Source organism: Notolabrus celidotus, chromosome 3 (assembly GCF_009762535.1).
Source record: "Notolabrus celidotus isolate fNotCel1 chromosome 3, fNotCel1.pri, whole genome shotgun sequence".
NCBI lineage: Eukaryota > Metazoa > Chordata > Actinopteri > Labriformes > Labridae > Notolabrus > Notolabrus celidotus.
The window spans coordinates 36,611,553-36,633,667 of record NC_048274.1 but is presented as its reverse complement, the minus strand read 5'-3'; the positions used below and the strand labels follow the sequence as shown (position 1 = coordinate 36,633,667).

The 22,115-nt window shown below is 39.6% G+C and overlaps 1 protein-coding gene across 1 annotated transcript in view; it reads right to left on the bottom strand.

Moving 5' to 3' along the window:
- The window catches only part of si:ch211-186j3.6 (neural-cadherin), a 351,776-nt gene that overhangs the window by 265,421 nt on the left and 64,240 nt on the right, over window positions 1-22,115 (bottom strand). The window contains exon 7 of the mRNA XM_034679695.1: window positions 14,389-14,531. Within this exon, the coding sequence (XP_034535586.1) occupies window positions 14,389-14,531 (143 nt within the window). The remainder of the gene's footprint in view (window positions 1-14,388; window positions 14,532-22,115) is intronic.

Sequence of the window (22,115 nt, the reverse complement as noted above, 5' to 3'; positions counted from 1 at the left end):
ATGAAAAGGCTTCATTGTAAATTTCATTGTGTATTATAATGGGTTAAAACCCCCTCACAGGAGCTTTAATGATTGATAAATGGAAGGGTTTTTTTTGTGTTTGTATTTTAAAAGCTGAACAGAAAAGTCTCCTGACTCAGCAGCTCATTAGCTGATCCCTTTAATAAACTACTCAATATCTTAACACAACTTGACTTACCACAGCGGTCAGCAGGAGCTTACTTTACACACACAGATGCAGCTGGACGCTGTTGTTCATTGGCCATAAGGGTTGAGGGCTGAACTGCAAACTTGCTGTTATAGCAATTTTGTTTTATGTAAGATTTATTCTTGGACGTATTGCTTTTATTGAACAGGACAGCTGGAAAGGGAGAGGAAAAGTGGGAAGTAGAGAGAGGGGGAAGACATGCATGAAATAAAAACTGCAATGGCCTGGAATGGAACTAGCAGCCCATGCTTCAAGATACAAAGGTCCTTAAAAATAAGAACATATGATGACAAACTCTCCAACATTAGATAACTTTCTCACCATAACAGTTTATCAAATTTAACTTTATCAAGAAAACAGTCTGCTGGGAAGACTTTATTTCCCCTCATTGCTGAAAACTTAATTAATATCAGCCCAGAAGTTTCCCCTGAGTGACAGTGTAACTGTGACTGGAACAGTCACTCTCTAGACCTACAATGGCCACGGTTACATTATGTTTTTTCATTTGGAATTAATTATTCAGAATTAAATCATTCAGAATTAAACTATTCTCCTTTGTGTTTCCATGGACATAATAATTCCGAATTGAGGTTTACGTGGAAAACACTTTTAATCGTCTTTGTTCAATTCCTCTTAAGGTCTGGGGGTTGGGAAGGGTTCTGATTGGACAGGGGCGGGCATGACGTATTTACGTCTACCGGAAGAAAACAGACTCCAGTTCCTGCTTCTTTTATTTTCGGTTACAACATGAAAGACCACACAAGTGACAAGTCCCTCAATTAACTTGGACGCTACAGCTTTAAAAAGGTCCACATTTTTATACTTCCGTTCATCAACTCTTTCCTGATACCCATTTCTTCTAAGGCTCCTATTAAATAAATAGTCTCGGCTCGAGTCCAACGCTTGCTTTGGGCGGCCATCCTGTAATATGTGCCTGCCAGCGTGGAATATGTGCGTCATCGCGACAGGACAAGGGAATTATTCAATTCGGATTTAAAATCAGAATAAACCAGCCACTTACTTCAGATTTAAAGGTGACATATTCCGCTCTTTTTCATCAAAATATATTGGTCTAAGAGGTCCCCAAAACATGTCTTTAAGGTTATGCTCAAAAAAATCCCTTTGAAATCAGGTTTTGACATGCCTGTAAACCCCTCTTTTTCAGCCCTGTTCAGAACATGTTGTTTTCTGTGTCTGTGTCTTTAAATGAGAATGAGCTCTCTGACCACGCCCCCTCAGGAAGTGGGTGTGGCCTCGGCTGTCCAGCATGTTGATCTAATGTTTACATGTTGGCTGAATATACACGGCTGCTCACAGACCCGCGTTACTTCAACCCTCTGAATTTGATCCAGAATCTGATCCTGATGGAGAGGCGCCTGCAGCAGGACCTTTCTGAACCATTGGTCACAGATTTAGTGTTTCTTGTTGTTTTATTTGTCAGTATGTCGACGTGTGTCTTGGTACACAGCTACTAACATGTAGCTATGTGGCTATGCTAACTAGCACTAGCACTTATCCATGATAAATAAAAATCATCCACTAGATCTTCAAATCTGCAGACGTGGGGAGTAAAACCGACCTTTGTGTTTATTAAGACAGCCTACAACTAGCATGCCTCCCTCCTAAGCTCCTTGTTAGCACACATTTGTGCAGGGAATGAAAAACAGAGGAGGGGTTGAGTTGTATTTTATACAGTCTATGGGCTGAACAAGCTCCGAGCTCTGACTCCGTTAAAGACCAGATGGCGTTGTGACGTATGAAAAACACTGAAAACTGAAACGGCTCGTTTCACACACATTTACAGAAAGGTGGAGAAATCAGAACAGGGGCAGAATGGATTCTTTTTATTTTCGGGGGGTTTGTAGACATGCCAGGGAAACATATTTCAGGTAGAGAACCATTAAAAAGTCGATTTTGCATGATATGTCACCTTTAATTTTAATTCGGAATCTTCATTTTCATTTGGAATTAGGTGTTTACAAGGTCATTTTTAATCTTTTTAAAGAGGATAAAATTTTTGTTCTGAATTAAAGAGGAATTAAAAGTCTCATGTAAACGTAGCCATTTGTGAAGAAAGATCACGTCTAAACCAAATAATGATACATTTTCTGTTCCTCTGCTGGGCATGTCATTATCAGAAGTGATAGTTACCAGACAAGAGTAGAGGAAGTGGAATGCTAATCAATAGTAGCCAGGATTTTTTTTAATCTGATCAAAAAAGAAAAATCCACCCAATCATTCACCAATGACACATTGTCAAAGAGACTATGACCTTGCACAAGCAGCAGCAAGAATTTAATGGAAAGACTGATTGACAACCAAAAAAATGGCTGCTTTTATGAAGGCATTAAGAAAAGAAGACCAACATGTGGCACAGAATGTACTTCTCTCTTGAGAATAAAGTTTCAAATACTTTTTTTTTGTCTCCTTGAAACAGGTCTTAAGATTAAAGGTGACATATCATGCAAAATTGACTTTTTAATGGTTTTTTACCTGAAATATGTGTCCCTGGCATGTCTACAAACCCCCCGAGAATTAAAAAATCCATTCTGCCCCTGTTCTGATTTCTCCACCTTTCTGTAAATGTGTGTGAAACAAGCCGTTTCAGACTTCCGTGTTTTTGTTACGTAACAACAATATCCGGTCTGTCACGGAGTCAGAGCTCGGAGCTTGTTCAGCCCATAGACTGTATAAGATAATACTGAATCCCTCCTCCGTTTTTCATTACCTGCACAAATGTGTGCTAACAAGGAGCTTAGGAGGGAGGCATGCTAGTTGTAGGCTGTCTTAATAAACACAAAGGTCGGTTTTACTCCCCACGTCTGCAGATTTGAAGATCTAGTGGATGATTTTTATTTATCATGGATAAATGCTAGCGCTAATTAGCATAGCCACATAGCTATATGTTCATAGCTGTAGCTGTAGCTGTAGCTGTAGCTGTGTACCAAGACACACGTCGACATACTGACAAATAAAACAACAAGAAACACTAAATCTGTGACCAATCCTTCATAAAAGGTCCTGCTGCCTTTCTGGCAGAGGTCGGTTTTACTCCCCACGTCTGCAGATTTGAAGATCTAGTGGATGATTTTTATTTATCATGGATAAGTGCTAGCGCTAGTAAACATAGCCACATAGCTACATGTTCGTAGCTGTGTACCAAGACACACGTCTACATACGGATAAATAAAACAACAAGAAACACTAAATCTGTGACCAATCCTTCAGAAAGGTCCTGCTACAGGCGCCTCTCCGTCAGGATCAGATTCAGAGGGTTGAAGTAACGCGATCTCTGAGCAGCCGTGTATATTCAGCCAACATGTAAACATTAGATCAACGTGCTGGAGAGCCGAGGCACATCCACTTCCTGAGGGGGCGTGGTCAGAGAGAAAACAGAGTGTTCTGAGGACTGCTGAAGAAAAGGACTTTTCAGGCATGCCAAAATCTGATTTCAAAGTGTTTTTTTGAGCATAAACTTTAAAGACATTTTTGGGGACCTCTTAGACCAATATATATTGATGAAAAAAGCGTGATATGTCAGCTTTAAAAGCAACCCTAAACAACCTTTTTGGCCCACAGTTGAATACAGTATATAAGGCCTCCGTCCCTCTAGCTGTAGCCTCATTGTTGATGGGATGCAAGACTATTTATGGCCTAATAAATTAAGCATATTTCTTACTCTGCCTTTTTACCTATGATTTGTAACCACACTTTAATGTTCTACTGACTGTTAGCGCTCAGTAATTCATGGAAAAGTAATGTCAATATGAGAGGGCTTTCTGATTATACTCAGGACCTTAATTACAACATTTTTAATAAAATAATCCAGTGAATGTATTTACCAGAGCTGATGATGATCATGTTAACGCTGTCTGTGACATCATGCATCACTTCTATATTAGAAGGTAAAACTATAGAGGTTATAGAAGAGTGTCAGCTGCATACATGTTGGTCAAATTAAAGCTGAGTGTAGGTCAACAGTTTCAAACATGGCCAGACTTTATGGTAAAAATGTGTCCAGGACTATTTCAAAGTTTAACTCGAGGTCTGTTCAGTATAGCTCTTGTATGAGACGTAACCCACAGATAACCCGAACACTGGAGGCTACATCACAATCCTCTCTCATTTCAAACCTGTACCTTCAGTACAAAGTGTAAGTCTGTGCATGCAATTCAATCTGCTCCCTCTTTCATGTAGACCAGGCTTTCAGTTATGGACACTTATTCTGTGTTAGTGTTGCTTACTTTCAGTTCAGTTCCATCTCAGTGGCTGAATATATTCAGGCCAAACCCCACCACCTGGACACCTTTTCTACGATAAAAAAAGCAATTTGCCCTTACTCTAACATGACCGTCTGGATGGTTTGCTCCCAATTCCTCATTATCCAAACCCAAATAGGCTATTGTACCATGTGTGGCTGGGGCTGATAGGGGTTACATTGTAAAATGGGCTTACAAGAGATCATGACGAATAAAAACAGAGGTACAATAACACTAAATTTAGAACAATTGTTTGTGACAGAAGGAGCATCAAAATTGGGTCAATAAAACTTGTCATAACACAATAATAAATCTAACTACCTAGAGTATTTTGATGATACAATAAACATCAATACTTCCTTTAAGAGCTATTGAGCAGCAAGCTGCACAATACAAATATTACGTTTGTTAATACAGTATATTTTAGTCTCAAGGCTCTCACTCGTCTGTTATGATGGTAGCAGCTGTGGCAAAATCTAGGTCTAGTAAGTAAGAGGGGACATAAATAGCTGCAGTGGATACAGCTGAATGTGGATTTCCAAGAACAAGAAGAGGCCCTCTTGATCCCAAGAACCATAAACTAAATTGAAAAAGCATGTATATCCATACCAAAAATGCATTAAGTGTGTGAGCAACAGTCCACCTCTCTCACTCTCTCCGCCTACACTGCTCCAGCAGTGCCAGGGAGTGCACTCATGCTTAATGAATTGAGACAGAAGGCCAGATAAATGTGACCGGTCCAGTAAAGGCAGCGAGCAGACACAGAGAGAGGCTATGGCCTGCTCGCTGTGTTACACAGGGAGCACCGGAGGCGCCCTGTAGTCCAATCCCAGCTTTACTCTCCCTCTGGTTGGCATAAACATCTAATAGGGCCTAAAAGCCTTAGATGAGAGCAACACATGCTGGGTAAGTGGTTGAAAATGGGACATGGAAAGGGTTTTAGGACATTCCAAGAACAAAGAACACAGTGAGCGTCTGTTTTAATCAAGAGATATGTGTCCCTGTACTGTGGGTCAGAGTGTGCGGGTATATATCTGCTATTTATGACTCTGTATGTGTGTGTTACTGAGTGTGTGTGTGTGTAGTTTTACAAATCCCATCATACATGTTTCAACCTGTCTTTATTTCTATATGCACTTAGTATACATTTATTTTCTGCTCATGCAAACATGTCTGTTACTTTCTCAGCACATATCTGATATGTGCATTTATCTTGTTGGTGTGTGTACAGAAAAAGAGTTTCTTCTTAACATCCCCCAATCATGCTTATGCCCCGTTTTGAATCGTATGTATAACACAGTACTGCTCAACACATTCAGTACAGTGGGTTTTAATCTGTGTATGTGTGTATCTGTGTGTCTTGGGGTGTGTTGATGTGTGGCTGCTAACAGGGCCAGCACATATCATCGCTGATCGGAGATGGAGAAGATGCTTCCTCGGGGGTCAGTGAGCAGCCGTCACTTCACATGAAGTGCAGCCGGCAGGGAGAGAGTAGACGAGACGACACAGAGGACGGACGACAAAGTGGGAGCGAGGTTGTGGGGGTGGGAAGAGAGTCGGGGAGGGAGTGCGTCCTCAAGTCAGCATCATGACAAAACATGACTGGAGACTGGAATTGGAGGAAAAAGTGAGAAGTAAAAAGAGGGAGTGAGAGAAATGGTGACAAAAGAAGCAGTGGCGAATGAAGAGACACAGAGAGAAAAGTATATTTGCCGGAGGGAAGCACGGAGAAGAATGAGGGCAAAAACAATGTGGGTCTGTTGCATAAAGCCGGGATGAGACGCGGGTCAACTCATCAGGCCAAACACAATATATAAGAGGTGAGCAGTTCATGAGGAGAGCCTAAATAAAGGAAATAAAACCAGACAACAGGGCGACGAATGCCTCCCCATCACAGTTATCCAGGAGTCTGAAAATAACAAACCCACCTTCCCTTTCTCCCTGTAGGAAATACTCTTTTCTGAAATGCCATAAAACTTAGCTGAGAAATAAAGTAGTTGATCGAAGCCTATTTATTGGCTCCAGCATTTTCCCTCAGCTGTCAGTAAATACTTCCTCCCCTCCAACAGAGTGGCTGTTTCTGTATTTATGGGTTTTAATAGGAAGAGCGTGATCATCATATTGACTGGCCTGCTCGGATCCTAATGGACGCCTTAAATCTCTGCGAAACACACTGTATTCTGGGGTGAGTTACAGGCAAATTAACATGGAGAGGGAGGCTGGTGGGGCCGCTCCTGCCAGCAGAGAGGAAAACAATCGCTTGAATGATTGTCGGACATTTAGGATGAGTTGGGAGGGGGTTGGGCAATGAGAGGGTAGAGGAGGCTATAAACGATTTTCATCAGTAGCAGAGAGAGAATGAGATGGGTTGGAGAGGGTGGGAGGAATCCAATGTGTTCGCCTTCCATTATAAGAATCATAAAACAGTTTTAATGACCAAATATTGGGCTCTTTGAAACAAGATATTGGATCATATTACAAGCATTATGGTGTCACACTTTGGCACACACACTTTGCTTCAGACAGAGTGTGTGGTGCCTTTGTGAGCATCTGCATAATTCTCACTTCTTTATGAGTGTGTGTGTGAGAAAATGACTTGTCAGGAGTTGTTCTGCTTTAAATCTATCAAAGGTGTGTTTAATGGAGACAGGTACTGAGAGAGCGACAGAGGAAGGACACAGAAGCACAGATTTGAATTGGAGAAAGAGAATATCAAACTTTTTCTCACTTTGTCAGCATTTAATGTACGGAGAACATTTTACCACACGGAGCACTTTTGTTCTCTACCAAACTTCTACTTCAGGTTTCTTTTTTTATTTTTGGGAGCTTTTCTGCCTCTTATGTAAGGACAGGACAGTGGGTAGACTAGGAGAGTGAGGAATAACATGCTGCAAGGGGCCGAGTGTTGGAGTCAAACGTTTACTTCGAGGGCTCGGCCTCTTTGCACATTTTAACCACTGAGCTGAACCACTGCCCTGCTCTGGTCTTTTTTAAAAGGACTGATGAAGTAAAAATGTATAATACAACTCAGACATGGTGTTAACAGGCTGTTAAGGGAAAAAGGAGGAGCTCGGTGGTGATTAATCTTCTGTACCATCAATAAATGAAAATTACACAACAGCATTTGTCTGATGTCATGCTGTCATGCTGAGTGCATGTCTCAATCTGTCAGGGGTGGCACACCTTGTGCATTAAAGCTAATGAAATAATGCTCTGAGATGGACTCACAGTTCCTCCCAAGAAGGATTCAAAACTTTGTAAAATGAATGAGCACTAACAGATAGATGACTCTAAGATAAGATAAGATAAGATAAGATAAGATAAGATAAGATAAGATAAGATAAGATAAGATAAGATAAGATAAGATAAGATAAGATAAGATAAGATAAGATAAGATAAGATAAGATATTACTTTATTGATCCCGGGGGGGAATTAGGTTGTTGCAGCAACCCATACACAAGTACAATCAAGAATAAGTTTCAATAAATAAAATAAAACAAGTAAAAATAAAATAGATAAATAAAGATAGAATACAAATTTACAAATTTAAGATATGTACAAATGTTACAAATGGTTTAAATAGTGGTAATCAGGTAATAATGATTCAGTGTGAAAACTTGACTGTCCACTAATTTGACGGCTTAGAGTTCAGTTCAGTTCCCAGCTTCTTCAGTCCACATGTTGACCTTTAGCAAGATGCTGAATGAAATGCTCTACGTGACTTAATTAAACATGATCATGGTTTCTGAAGTGCAAACTCCATGTTATTTGTTCCTTGAGCTCTCAGGGTTTTGTTGACAAACATCCTCTTTGTCCAACCTTAGGCCCCAAACCAGAACATCTCCAAGGAGGAATCATAGACATGAAAAGACAGCAGCAAGTCTTGACCAAGCTGCAACCTTAAGTATGGAAAAAACAAGGCTATTGGAGGAGTGCAATAAAGGAAAAATGCAGTACTTCAAGACAAGTGTCCTCCAACAACTATCTCCAAGAGCCACAGAAACTCTGTTGAAGCCTTTATTAAAATACACATTTTTATAACACAAGAGAAAATGTTTACAGCTTGGATACAAAAATAAGTTTTGGTCCGTAGTTGTTTTTTTCCTCTTTTTGTAAAGAAGCAGGTAGACGGAAGGTCAACTTATTGAATACGCATCTGTTTTGATTATAATATGGCTTACAGTTATTGTTGATGATGATAATGGAAGGTCTTAAATGGTTTGGTTGCTTCATTGTAGATATTCCTTATAAAAAAATTCCTCTTTTACTTTGTGCATTGCCTTTACACTGCTTGGCAGTACCTGCACCCAAATGGACTTGAAGCACTTTGTTACCCATACTGATCTTGTTTCCTCTTGTCTAGATCTTTGCTTGTGTTGTTCTTGTTCTCGTATGTACGTCGCTTTGGATAAAAGCGTCTGCTAAATGACATTGTAACAGTTATGCATAATTAGGCTTAATTTAGGGCATGGTTTATTTGATTGACAGGTGGGCACATTGTAGCCTATTTGACTGACCAAGGCGAAGGCCTCAGTCTCACATCTTTGTTTCCAGTTTAGCTCAAACAGCCATCATCGCTGGGCTTCCTAACGCCTCTGCAGGAACCGATGATGTCTGAGACTAGCCTTGACTGAGAACACGTGCATGTGACCCAAAGATGACTTATGATAGTTTTTGTGCTGTAATTTTCAACTGCATTAAAGACACACACACTTGCTGCACAAACAAATGAGAGCAGGTCAGAGACAATGACAGATTGGCATAAAAATTAAAAATTAAAAAAGAAACTGCAATGTGTTAATGACAACAAATATACAAATCACAATGCTTAAAAAAAGGCTAGGTCATCAAGACATCAACAGTCCTTTATCTATGCTTACACACTGAAGTTTGATACAGCACCAGCTGGGTAACTAAGCAAACTCAAAATGAAAAGTTGACCTTTATTACCAATGACGAGCAGAAATGTAGTCAATATTAGGAAATGCAAATGAGAACCAAACATTATTTGCAAAGCAAGCCTGCAATCATTATCTGATAACTGATGGAATCAAGTTAAAAGCTTCAAATCTCGTCCCTGCTCGATAAAGTGACCGCTGCTATCAGCTGACAGTGAATGTCATCACTGGCGAACAGAGGAAACCGTGCCTTGAAGTTTGGAGTAATTGAATTTGTGAAAGTCATCATATTACCCTACAACCTGATATGCAGATTCAGATGGGGTGGCAATTTACAATGGGGCCAAACCAATATGAAAATGGAACCATCCCCCACCTACTTACCACACACACAGAGACAGACGCGAACACACACAGACACACAGGAACACATACACAAACACTCTGTGCATCATTAACGCAGTTTCCTATTTCGCATTGCTTCTGGCATGGTTGCTCTGCTCCTGCCTCAAAGGAGGTTGAGATGTGACTGTAAACCTCACTTGAGATTTTGTTACAAAGACGCAGTGGAAATGCTCCTCACACTCACTGATTATCTCAGCGTCTACATGACATCACCTGTCAGGACTTAAATATCCTTGACAAAGCTGCTCGCAGTAAAAGGGCGGCTGGTGAGGCACCGCCATCCACAGAATAGCGCAGACGATGAAGGACATAAAACTATACTATATGCACTACGTGAAGAATATTTTCAAGACCCTCTAGGGCACACTTGACAAACTGCAGCACTTTTACATTTATACAGCGTACGTAAATATTGCAGGGAGGGCAGACAACAAAGCAGGGTGAAAATAACTGAGGAGGAAAACAATCTTTGTGGATATTTTCAGGGTTTGTGCTGATTCTATATAAACAGCACTTTAAAAAGAGACCTCTGAGCAGCCTCAAGTTCTAAGATAGGTTCCAAACATTTTAAACAGCAAGGTAAAAATAATTCACAGAGCAAGGCATGAGGCTCAATACAGTATGTAGACCCTGTTTCGTGTTATGAACTATATTTCAGTATGTGTTACTGTTGGGAGGCAGAAAGCTCATCATCATGATGTATTTTAAGTGTCATGAGCTCTTAACGTCTCATAGTGAGTCACTCTGAAGCAGCCCTGTACAACTACAGCCAGTGGAATCAGAGTCTATCAATTCCACTCTCAATACTTTTCTATTGTTTGGTGGAAAGATGAGAAGACAACACCTTTTTAACAGAACTGATATTGCTTTATCATTATTGATGGCACTTTTGTTTTTCCTTTGTCAAACTGGACCTTGGACATGTGCAACCTTATGTCAAGGTCTTAGGGCTGATTTATACTTCTGTGTCGAATTGACAGCGTAGCCTAAGCTGGGGGTCAGCGTAGCTCCTGTACCTACGCAGAGGCCTACGCTAGTAGCTGACGTGCACCTCCTCCATAATGTAACAACGAGTGGAATCAACGTGGGCCGCAAGCCCTTTGATTGGTCAACTCAGCAGCATTGTGTTACTATTGTAGCTAACAGGAATAGCTGCAAAATTTGGTTACAACTACCGAGCCAAGGGGGAGAGGATGACTGTTTCGTAGCAGGAGCAGCAGCTGACATCCCGTATTAAACCCAGAGCAGTTTAAGGTTCTGCAGTTAGATATAATTCACTGATATGTTTGACCATGGAGGTTGTGTTCCTCCCCTTTGCAAGAAATTATTTTACAATAATAAATGGACTTGTACTTGTGTACGCTTTTCTAGTCTTTCTGACCACTCAAAGCACTTTTTCACTTTGAGTCACATTCACCCATTCACACCACATTGACTCACTGATGGTAGAGGCTGCTATAGAAAGAGACCATCAGTATTAGCTAATCTCATTCAGACACATTCACACAGCAGGAGCAATTAGCGTCTTTGTGACTGCAGGAACTGGGATCGAACAGCCAGCCTTCAAATTGAGAGACAACTGACTCTACCCATTGAGCCACTGCCGCCCACAACATGAGTTGGATTTTGCTTCCAAGTTATCTGTTGCTCTGGTAATGAGAAGCCAAGCTTTTAGGCCTCTTCACAAGTTCGGCTATCCTTGCAAGCATCTGTCCACCAGAATGTACCTCTGTGTAGTTTAACACCTCTTGGCTGGTAATTCAGTGTTGTTCAAAAAATTGATTACACAAAGGAAGTACAGTATGCTTGTTAGGGTTGTAAAATTCCAGGAATTTTCAAAGTTGGAAACTTTCCATGGGGATTTATGGGAATAAACCAGGAATTTACTAAATTGATGGTTGCTCTTAATAGAGAACTTAAATATAGTTGGATAATTTGTTTTTTTTAGCATAATCCTGACTAAAACAACCAGATTTCATGCAAGTTAAGTTGAATATCTATGCAGAGCCATCCTCAACAAGGCTGGACAGTGACACTGAAGAGGAAGAGTTGGAGTTGGATGTAGAGGAAGTGAACATGGAGGATGTTGATGAGACCCAGGAGGAGCCCATTGCCTGAAAGGGTTTAGCAAAAATGCAGAAGCTAGGCTTGAGAAGCTTGAGGGAAGATGCTTTTTTATTTGCATGTTGAATGGGACTTTGTTGGAGGGAGAGCGGCTCTTTTCATTTAACATTTTGAATGGAACTTTGTTGGGATTGCATTTTGTTAATTTGTGTTCTTCAATGAAAGAATTGATTGTTCAATAAAATATTTCACACTTGATAAAGTTCTACTTACAAATAAATCTGTTTTAATTGTATTGTTTTGGATGGATGTCTGCTTATAATAAAACAAATATTTATGCTTGGATATGATACCTTTCCTTTGAATTACCCACAATTCACAGTTAATTCCCATGGAAAGATTCCAGTTAGGAATATTTCCAAAAGTTCCAGCTTCACTTCCCATGGAAATTTCCCGGAAACTTTCCACCCTTTTGCAACCCTAATGCTTGTGCACCAATGATTTGATTTAAATTAGGTGACCTAACTCGAGATGCAGTCACCTCATGGGACCAATGAGATTCAATAGCAGAATTGATACGTTTGTTGATTTGTTTTGTTTTTTAAAAGTAGTAAAGCTGTTCCTTAATAAAGGAAGTTATGAGCCCCATCCGTAATACATACTGAGGCAGTGAACATTCAGTGTCTCTTATAAATATACCTCACACAGGTATATTGAAGGCTGTATTTCTGGTGACTAGTTCTAGCATTTAATTAATGTATTTTTTTTCTGCAAGACAACGCAGTTGGTGAAACAGGAGACTTGCAAAAGGGTTAAAAATACAGTAAATATGATAATTTCACCTGTGCTCTACCTGACATTTGCTTAATGATGCCTCACTATAAGCTCTTTGCAGATATGTCTCACAATAATCTGCTGAAAGCAAACAACTAGCCTTAAAGTGTGGATCTATCCTGGAAGCAAACAAAGACTTTCTTTTTTCTTGATTGATTCTAATGAAATAAATTACATTTGCATTAGCTCAATTGATATTGGCTATTAAAATCTGTAAACATTGTATATTTTTGCTTTTTCCGTCATCATTTGACGGCATATTCTGTGCGACCCTTAAATCCACCAGGGAGTATCTTATTGCTGCTGAGGTTGAAAGCCTGTTTCAAAAAGGTCATCTAGAGGATGAGAAGTAGGAGCAAACACATACATTTAGACTAAAGCATTAACTTTTTCTCCTGAAATATTTTCGAGGGGTTGGGTCGTTTTCTGTAGTGTTTATTAGGACTGCAAGACAAGTGATTAACAGGATGATGACATGACAAGGCAATAGGGAGAAACAAGAAGAACAAAGAGGATAGAAACAAAGATAAGCTTAAGTAATTAGCAGGGGAACGTGAGGGAAATGAAAATAAACTCTTAAAGATATGTTTTTGTACAACTGATGGTAGTAGGTTTGTGAGGGTAAATTAAAGTTCAGGGAGGAGAGGAGAATATGGGGACAGCTCCATTCAGCCGTATTCAAGATTATTTATTTATCCATCTTAAATGTGTTGTCACTTTTCTATTCATCCATCTGTTTTTATTTTAATTTTAATTGAATTCTTCATTTTTCCTGCTTGAGACCAGCCCAGTATGCTGGGTTGCTTTTGGTCAGATCCTCTCTGTGTACACTGGGACTGAGAGAGCTGTACTTTAAAGGTTAGTAAGAGGCAGTCAGGCCTTGATTCACCATGCTGTCCCAAATTAGTCCTGTCCCCAAACAGTGCAAAGCCACAAAGACCAAGTCAGAGAGGTTGCCCTTTTCTGCAGGGATTGTTAGTTATGCATGGCTATAAGATATGTTACCAGAAATATGTACATATATATAGTATATGTATTTTTTGGGCAGAAGTAGCTCAGTCTATAGGTTCTTGGATTAAGAGCCAGAGGGTCGCTCGTTCAAGTCACAGTACAGACTGAAGTATAGGAATGGGGCTTTGTCACTTAAGAGGTGTCAGATCACTTCCAGGGCACTGCTGAGGTCACCTTGGGCATGGCACTGGTCCTCCAGCTGAAAAAGGGTGCAGGGGGTGCAGTCCCTTCACTGTTCATACAAATAACAGGGCAGACATGCTGACAATGACTGATGTATGCTCATGTTGAGTGCCTGTGTGCCAGGTTTAGCCATTGGTCTATGTTTAATAAGGTTTTACATCAGCCTGCATAAGGAACTCACTTGCATCTATTTTTTATTCCTGTACTTGATGTTTTGTTGTTGCCATCTTGTGTAATGTGTTATTTTTATGTTAACAGCAGGTTTCACAAACTAGTATGCTCCTTTGCTCTATCATCTAAGGCAAATTCCCCCTCAGGAAAAACAATATTCATCTAAGCTTTAGTGTGTCTTCTTTAAATTCAAATCCCTGTAACCAAGTGATTGAGAAAATACAAACTTACAAACCCTCCTCAGTTTTTTCCCCTTCACTTTGACATGAACATGTAAGTTAAGCGCCATCTCACCCATTGAATGTGACCTAATGTTGACCTCAGAAGACAAATCATCAGAACAGTTTGTCTTACCTTTTTGATTGTCAATCACAAAGTTGCCCTCCTCGTTTCCGGTTGTAATCTTATATGTTATCCCATCCCCGTCGGGGTCCTTTGCCAGCACCGTGGCAACAAGTGTGTTGGGGCCGGCGTCCTCTGAGACAAACGTCCGATATCTGATCAGACACAAAGAAACACAAAAACACTATCAGAATATGACGATGAAAATCACTTACATCCAAAACAAACTGCACCTGTGTCTCTAAAGAGGCTCACATGGAAACAACCTGCATTACACTTCAAAATAGTGATACTTATTAATCAGAATGTATACCATGTTGGCCAGAACACAGGATAACCCTGATTATATGATGACCCCCTCCTTCACAAGACTTATTTTAGGGAAAACACTTTTGGAGGGACAAATCTTGTTTTAAAAAAGAAAACAATTTTAACTGGCAATAATGATAAAAACAAACAAACAAACATTTAATGTATTTCAACTTGAATTGTCAAGCATTAAAGGTGACATATCATGCAAAATGGACTTTTTAATGGTTCTCTACCTGAAATATGTGTCCCTGGCATGTCTATAAACCCCCCAAGAATGAAAAAAATCCATTCTGCCCCTGTTTTGATTTCTCCACCTTTCTGTAAATGTGTGTGAAACGAGCCGTTTCAGACTTCCGTGTTTTTGTTACGTCACAACAATATCCGGTCTGTCACGGAGTCAGAGCTCGGAGCTTGTTCAGCCCATAGACTGTATAAAATAATACTGAATCCCTCCTCCGTTTTTCATTACCTGCACAAATGTGTGCTAACAAGGAGCTTAGGAGGGAGGCATGCTAGTTGTAGGCTGTCTTAATAAACACAAAGGTCGGTTTTACTCCCCACGTCTGCAGATTTGAAGATCTAGTGGATGATTTTTATTTACCATGTATAAGTGCTACAGGAGTTAGCATAGCTACATTGCTACATGTCGTAGCTGTAGCTGTGTACCAAGACACACGTCTACATACTGACAAATAAAACTACAAGAAACACAGAATCTGTGAACAATCCTTCAGAAAGGTCCTGCTGCCTTTCTGGCAGAGGTCGGTTTCACTCCCCACGTCTGCAGATTTGAAGATCTAGTGGATGATTTTTATTTGTCATGGATAAGTGCTAGCGCTAATTAGCATAGCCACATAGCTACATGTTAGTAGCTGTGTACCAAGACACACGTCGACATACTGATAAATAAAACAACAAGAAACACTAAATCTGTGACCAATCCTTCAGAAAGGTCCTGCTACAGGCGCCTCTCCGTCAGGATCAGATTCTGGATCAGATTCAGAGGGTTGAAGTAACGCTATCTGTGAGCAGCCGTGTATATTCAGCCAACATGTAAACATTAGATCAACGTGCTGGAGAGCCGAGGCCACACCCACTTCCTGAGGGGGCGTGGTCAGAGAGAAAACAGAGTGTTCTGAGGAGGGCTGAAGAAGAGGGTTTTTCAGGCAGACCAAAATCTGATTTCGAAGTGTTTTTTTGAGCATATCTTTAAAGACATGTTTTGGGGACCTCTTAGACCAATATATATTGATGAAAAAAGCGTGATATGTCACCTTTAAATCAAGCGGCATCCTCTGGTCTAAAAATATGAGTCTAAAGCGGAAGTGCTAAAAACTGCAGTTCATCGAGGATCCGCTTGAGGCTGGCTCCAGGAGTACACCAAACCACATACACATCAATTCAAAGAAGACGATCTTTACAGCAGAAATAAACATGTTCACAGTCTGGTACAAAAGACAAGTGTAGTCTGGATAGATCACTTCTCGATCGGCACACACTGTACAGGGGGTGAATTTTTTCTAACCCGGAAATTTCAAAGATATTTAGATTACGAGTTTTCCAATGAGAGGCACAGCTGACTTGATTGACAGGCGGGAACACTGTAGCTGTTGGCTAGGAGTTTCAAAGCCCGCCTCTTTACGTCACAATCGCTCTACAGCAGCAATATGGCTGCCGCCGCCGACTGGCCTCAAAACAGCGCTTCAGAAACAGATGGGAGACATCACTGATACTGCGTCCATATTTTATACAGTCTATGGTTTAAATGGAATAAAATGTCATAAATGAAGCACTTATGGTAAGAATGAAAGTAACCTGCAGTCTATGGGATGTACTTGATAATTATTCATTAAACCTGATGATCCCACTTCTTTCAGATGTATTTCAAAGATTAAAACTTGTCTTAGATTCAGGTCAATACAGTATAGAGTAAGAGAGACTTAAAAGCAACACCTCAGGCAGGCATCAATGAGGGTCTGATAAAATCACACTGCACATGCCTTCAAAATCAGATAACAGTTTTGGTAGAGATTCAATGGTTTGTGTATATGTGTGACAGGTTAAAAAGCAATTATATAAGTTAAAAAGGTTAAAAAGCATTATATAAGTTAAAAAGGTTAAAAAGCATTATATAAGTTAAAAAGAGTTTAAAAACAGTTTATTAAGTTCATTGTTTATAAAAAAGCTAAAATCTACATTGTGTCTAAAAACAAAATGATTTCATAAGTTCTAGAGAGTGATTAAAAATCATCTAGAAACAGTTAAGTCATTTGAAATACATAAAGTCAGTTAATGGTTAAAAACAAACAGTAATTACGCTAAGAGTATTTAAATATACTGTTTACTATGTTTTCTATTGTTTAAAAGTAAGATTTATTCATGTTGATCTGTGATCTACTTAGTAGTCTGTGTCAGATGTTCATCTGTGATCGATTGCTTCGGTCTCCACCTGTAGAGCAGGGAGATCGCGATCTTTACATTATTCTATTAAACGCTCTGGATGAGGAAACACAACACGATCACGCTCAAGATTCTTTCTTCACTTTTTCCACGAGTGTAACATGTATATATATTTTTCAAGTTATATTTTTGTTCCTGCTTCGCCTCCGTACATGGGGTCTGTGATTAAAACATCAGGCTAAACCCAGATTTGTTTCATTTCTTCTTTCAAAAATAATGTTCATTTCAATAAGCGTTGACATCTGCAGCAACAAGAAAAACATTTCTCAGTTCTCAGCTTCGGTCCTCATACCACAATAATGAGACATAACAAGGTAATGTCACATATACTGAACACACAACATGAACCACATACAATGTTTAATGTCAGCCTTTAATAACTGCTTTCATTGAGAGCCCCAGGTGTTCATCAGCAGAGTCATTAAGAGCTGCATACAGAACAACTTAGCTAACCACGACACATAATATAAACATAAAGACATGCATACCACTTCCTGCCAGTGTGACTTCTCTCCAGCAATCTCCTATCACACTTAAAGTATCTGGAGTTAATCAACTTTGAAAGTGTTTCAGGGGAAGTTATGAGGCAGGGCTGCAGTGGTGGAGAAACAAACGTCCCCTCCTTATGATCAATCCTCAGTAAATCCAGACACAGTAAGCACAAGTTCTCAACACCTTAACACTCTTTGTCCTGGCTGTTTTGGCCCAGGTCTGCATCACGTCAACCAACATGGTTAAGCCCTAATCGAATTTTGAGCGAGCAAGTGTCAGTAGCTGGCTTTTAAATCAGTTGATAAAGACTGAGTGTGAGGGGAATGAGTGCATCCTTGACAGCAGCTTAGGCAGTAATGCTTTTACAACTGTGTTTAAAGCTTTTAGGGCGATAAGTGATGTTTCCCTGAACAATGAAAGAGCTACAACCTGAACAGTACAAACAAAACATCTACCCAGAAAGTCAAAGAAGTACTGCTTATGAATTCAATCCGATATGATACAGTGAATTGACCAATTGAATACATTTCTATATTAAATAATAAATACACCCTTCATATATAAATCAAAACAACCAACATATATTTCTTATCAGTCCCTACGTACCAAACTGAGCTCAGTCTTTGCTCAAAATTCCTCCACAGTTTTGTCCGTGTCTTGGAGCAGCCCTTTGAACTTCAGCTTTGAACTCATGTTTGGCCTTACACATAAGAGTACAACTCCAAACCACTGATGTGCCTGAAAGTGAAACTTTTCTAGAGAGTCTGGTCTTTTTACCTGGTTTTACTCTACATTCTTTGGAAACATTTCAGCTGCTCTTACAGGAACGACTGATTCCATCATATGACGTACAACATCATGTAAGCCTTTCAGGATCTTTTGATCAACATTAAAAATTGCTGTGGCATTACATTTAAGACATTTATACTAAACAGTAATGCTGTACAAATTCAATAGTATTTAAAATAGTAATATAAATACTAAAATAGTGTTTATACTTGTTTCAGTGTTTTTTTTTTTCCCCCAAATTGAAAGCTTTAAGTTTTGATCATTTTCTTCCACTAACTTAAGCTCCTCAGGACGTAATCAGTCTGCCATGAAGCTTAAATGTAAAGGCTCCACTTGAACTCTATAGGGGGAATCTGAAGCAGCACTTATAGGTACATCTCTGGTGGATGAACAGCTTTTCTCATTAGGGGATGAAGATGAAGACACCGCTGTGGTGCTTCTTGTTTCATGGTATTTTAGGTATTTATAAATGTGTATCTTGTGTTGTCTCTTGACTTCTGCGATTTGTTCTCTAAATTATTATGTTTAATTGTGTTTATGTTTTCAAATGTCGAGTCATTTTGTACTGTTTTGCATATTTTTCCAAATTTGTATTTCTTATGTATTTTAAAGTTGCCTTTATTTAAGAAGGCCTTTCTATAGACATGCAATGGAAATGAGTTTGGGCTGGACACTGATTAGGTTTACATTCTTGTTCCTACGATGGTAGACAAAGGGAGTGTCAGTGTCTTTGAACATTGGCAGAGATCCCTGCAACCAAAATATCACATTCAATTACTCAATGTTTTTTAGTTAGTGAGACTACATTATTCCTAAAATTGCTTTGCTTCTACCTTCATTATGCAGAGACCAGTTAAAATTATGTTCAAGAAAGTCTTTCCCCAAAAATAATTAACCTGTATCTGCTCACACCTGCTTTCATCTAAAAGATACCTTTGTGTTTGTTGATGAATCCTTTTAGTCACTCTTTCATATGACTCACGTTGGACGATGGTTTGGTTACACTATTAGTGATTTCAAAAAATTGCATTTGAAGTCTTCTCAACAAATTGTCTTTTCAAAAGATTATTTAGCAGTTCTCTGAACACTCTTAAAAAATAATGACATGTTTCAGTAGTGTTGGAACCAAATAGTTACTTAAATAATTGATTTATTATTTTGATTTTGTTTATTTGTTAATTCTAATAACATTTACGTGTGTAAATTTGCAAGGAATGTGTATTTACCAACCAGTAAAGATCATAGACTGTGTATTAAAATGAATACCACAAGTGTTTAGACTGTGAAGCCCTAATTCTTTTAGCTCCCCCTACTGACTGGAGGCAGTATAGGTCATAAACTCCAACTACATCATGTTTATAATCCCACATCCCACGTCTTAACGTCTGAAGGAGGAAGATGATGAAGAACACCAACACAAGATTCACTGAATTTCCTAAAGCCATGCAAGTCTGCTTCAAAACAAACATACAATCTGTTCTGCTGTGGACTGCACCCACCTGTGGAGTCTTTCTGTTTTAGCAATAAGTAAAAGATGTCAATTCTAAGACTTAATCAGCCAGGTCGCTTCTGCACATGCTTTGGCTCCACCAGCACAACATGTCAGCATCCATGAAGGTGCTCTGTTGGCTTCATATTTAACAATAAGAGGAGATGAAGGTGGATTTTCTGTTTAATATACTGTCAATGGTTAAGATTTGAATGATTACTAAAGAATTCTGGCTGGTTGGACTTCTAGACAGTTCTTATTAACAATCCCGTCCCCCTCGACAGGTGGCTGGCAGTGTTCCCAGGTATGCTGCATATGCAGTTTTAGACCTCTGTTAAAGCACTTAAAATGTTACTGTTAATTTAGTCTGGTTGTATAGTCGTGGCCTCTTCCTCTGCCCCGCTAAGACCCATTCAACTGACAGATAAGACTTTTATCTGTGAGTGAAAGGGAAAAACATAATCGAGTGGATTGACTCTTTACACACAATAGCACACATTTGTAATTCAGGATTGAAGCTTTAGTCTGACAGCCTGGAAAAGACAGACCCTTTGACAAACCACCACTGTCTGTCTAAATGCAAACCTTTTAGCACAGACCCAAAGATGAACTCTTCTACAGTCATTTGTCAATGGCTCACACGTGAGTCACATTCAAAATGCAGGTCTAGTTACTCTAACAGCCTGACATAAACATCTGTCACTCCACTCTAGCAAAGAGACCCGTTTGTTTTTCACTGAAAACAAGGTACTCTCATTACATGCAGAGCACTGTGATCATGTTTTGTCACTGCTGTCTCTCTGCCTCAACAACCGCTGCAGTAGCTCTGCCCGGGAAGATCAGTGATGTGCCGCTCGTTTACTCCGTTTGCAGAGTGTTTAGTAATTTCAGCTCACACTCTGCAAGCAGCACACTTCCCTGCAGATCAATACCCAAGTCAGGCAAGAGGGGAAGCTGTGCTGTGTTTCTTTATTATGTAGCTTCTCCAGGAGTACATAGGGCACATTGATCAAACTGCTTCCACTTGTGGTCTAAGGAAGCTATTTGAAGGATCATTAGATAATTGCTTGTATTTATCTCACCTGAAAAGCAGAAAGAACCCCAGTCCGACTTGTGTATTCCTGCCTGCAATTTGATGGTAAAATTACAGATGCTGTCTGTGCTGCTGAATTTATGCGTGACTCTTCCACACAGGCTACTAAGCCTCTTTTGTCCTGGATCCCTAAATTACCTCTACTTAGGCATTACAGATGCAGACAGAGTAATCATTATAGATTCAAATGGAGTTGGCTTACTATTAGGCGTATGATTATAAGCAGCCTCAAATGGCTGCTGCAGCTGATGTTGGACTGTATTGTCCGCAGGACATAACTGTAGGATATGTAGGAAACTTTAAGATTAAAAGTTTATTCAAAACCAGCACAATCACAGGAAAAGCCAGAGCTGTTACAACCAACACTTCACATCCATCTTGAATGAAGGAAATAATTCAGTCACACCTCTTGTTCCTGAGTCCATGTGACCCCCAATTGTGTGATCATACAATGACTGCAATGGAGATAATGGTGCATTGCTATAGTAGATTTTCAGAATGTGTTTCTGGGATGAATCTTTTTTGACACCAACATGAACCTTGCTACAACAAATACCTCTCTGTGATGTAGCATCAATATGTATATTTGTGTGTGTATAAGTGCAGAGATGGCACTCAGAGGCATGGAGCAACTATTCCCAGCAGTAAAGCAAGAGTGAAACACTTTTTGCAATCACATTTGGGCTCCTCCACGACTCTAATTTCACCAGATCAATGCTGCAATCAATTGAAAAGCACCTCACATATACGCCACCACATACTAATTACTTTTCAACCTCTTTGTTTCACTTTTTGTTTTACTTTCTTTTCATTCTGTTGATCAGTGCAGAAAAGAAACATCCCTGAGGCCGGTGCCTGATTTCAGATGTGAAAATGAATTACTGAATTTAATTATTGAGCTCAGTTAGTGTGTCCAGATAAGGAATAGATAGAAAATGGAGAAAATAGAGGCTGTGTGTTGAATGGTTTGGGGTCAGGGCTGTGCACTGCTCTTAACTGAATTGGTCTCTTTATTTCTTTAAATGCGCGATGACTGATCTTCTGTGAATCGTTTACTATGGTATGTTTATTTTTACTTTGGTGAATCATTCTCATATGTTCTGA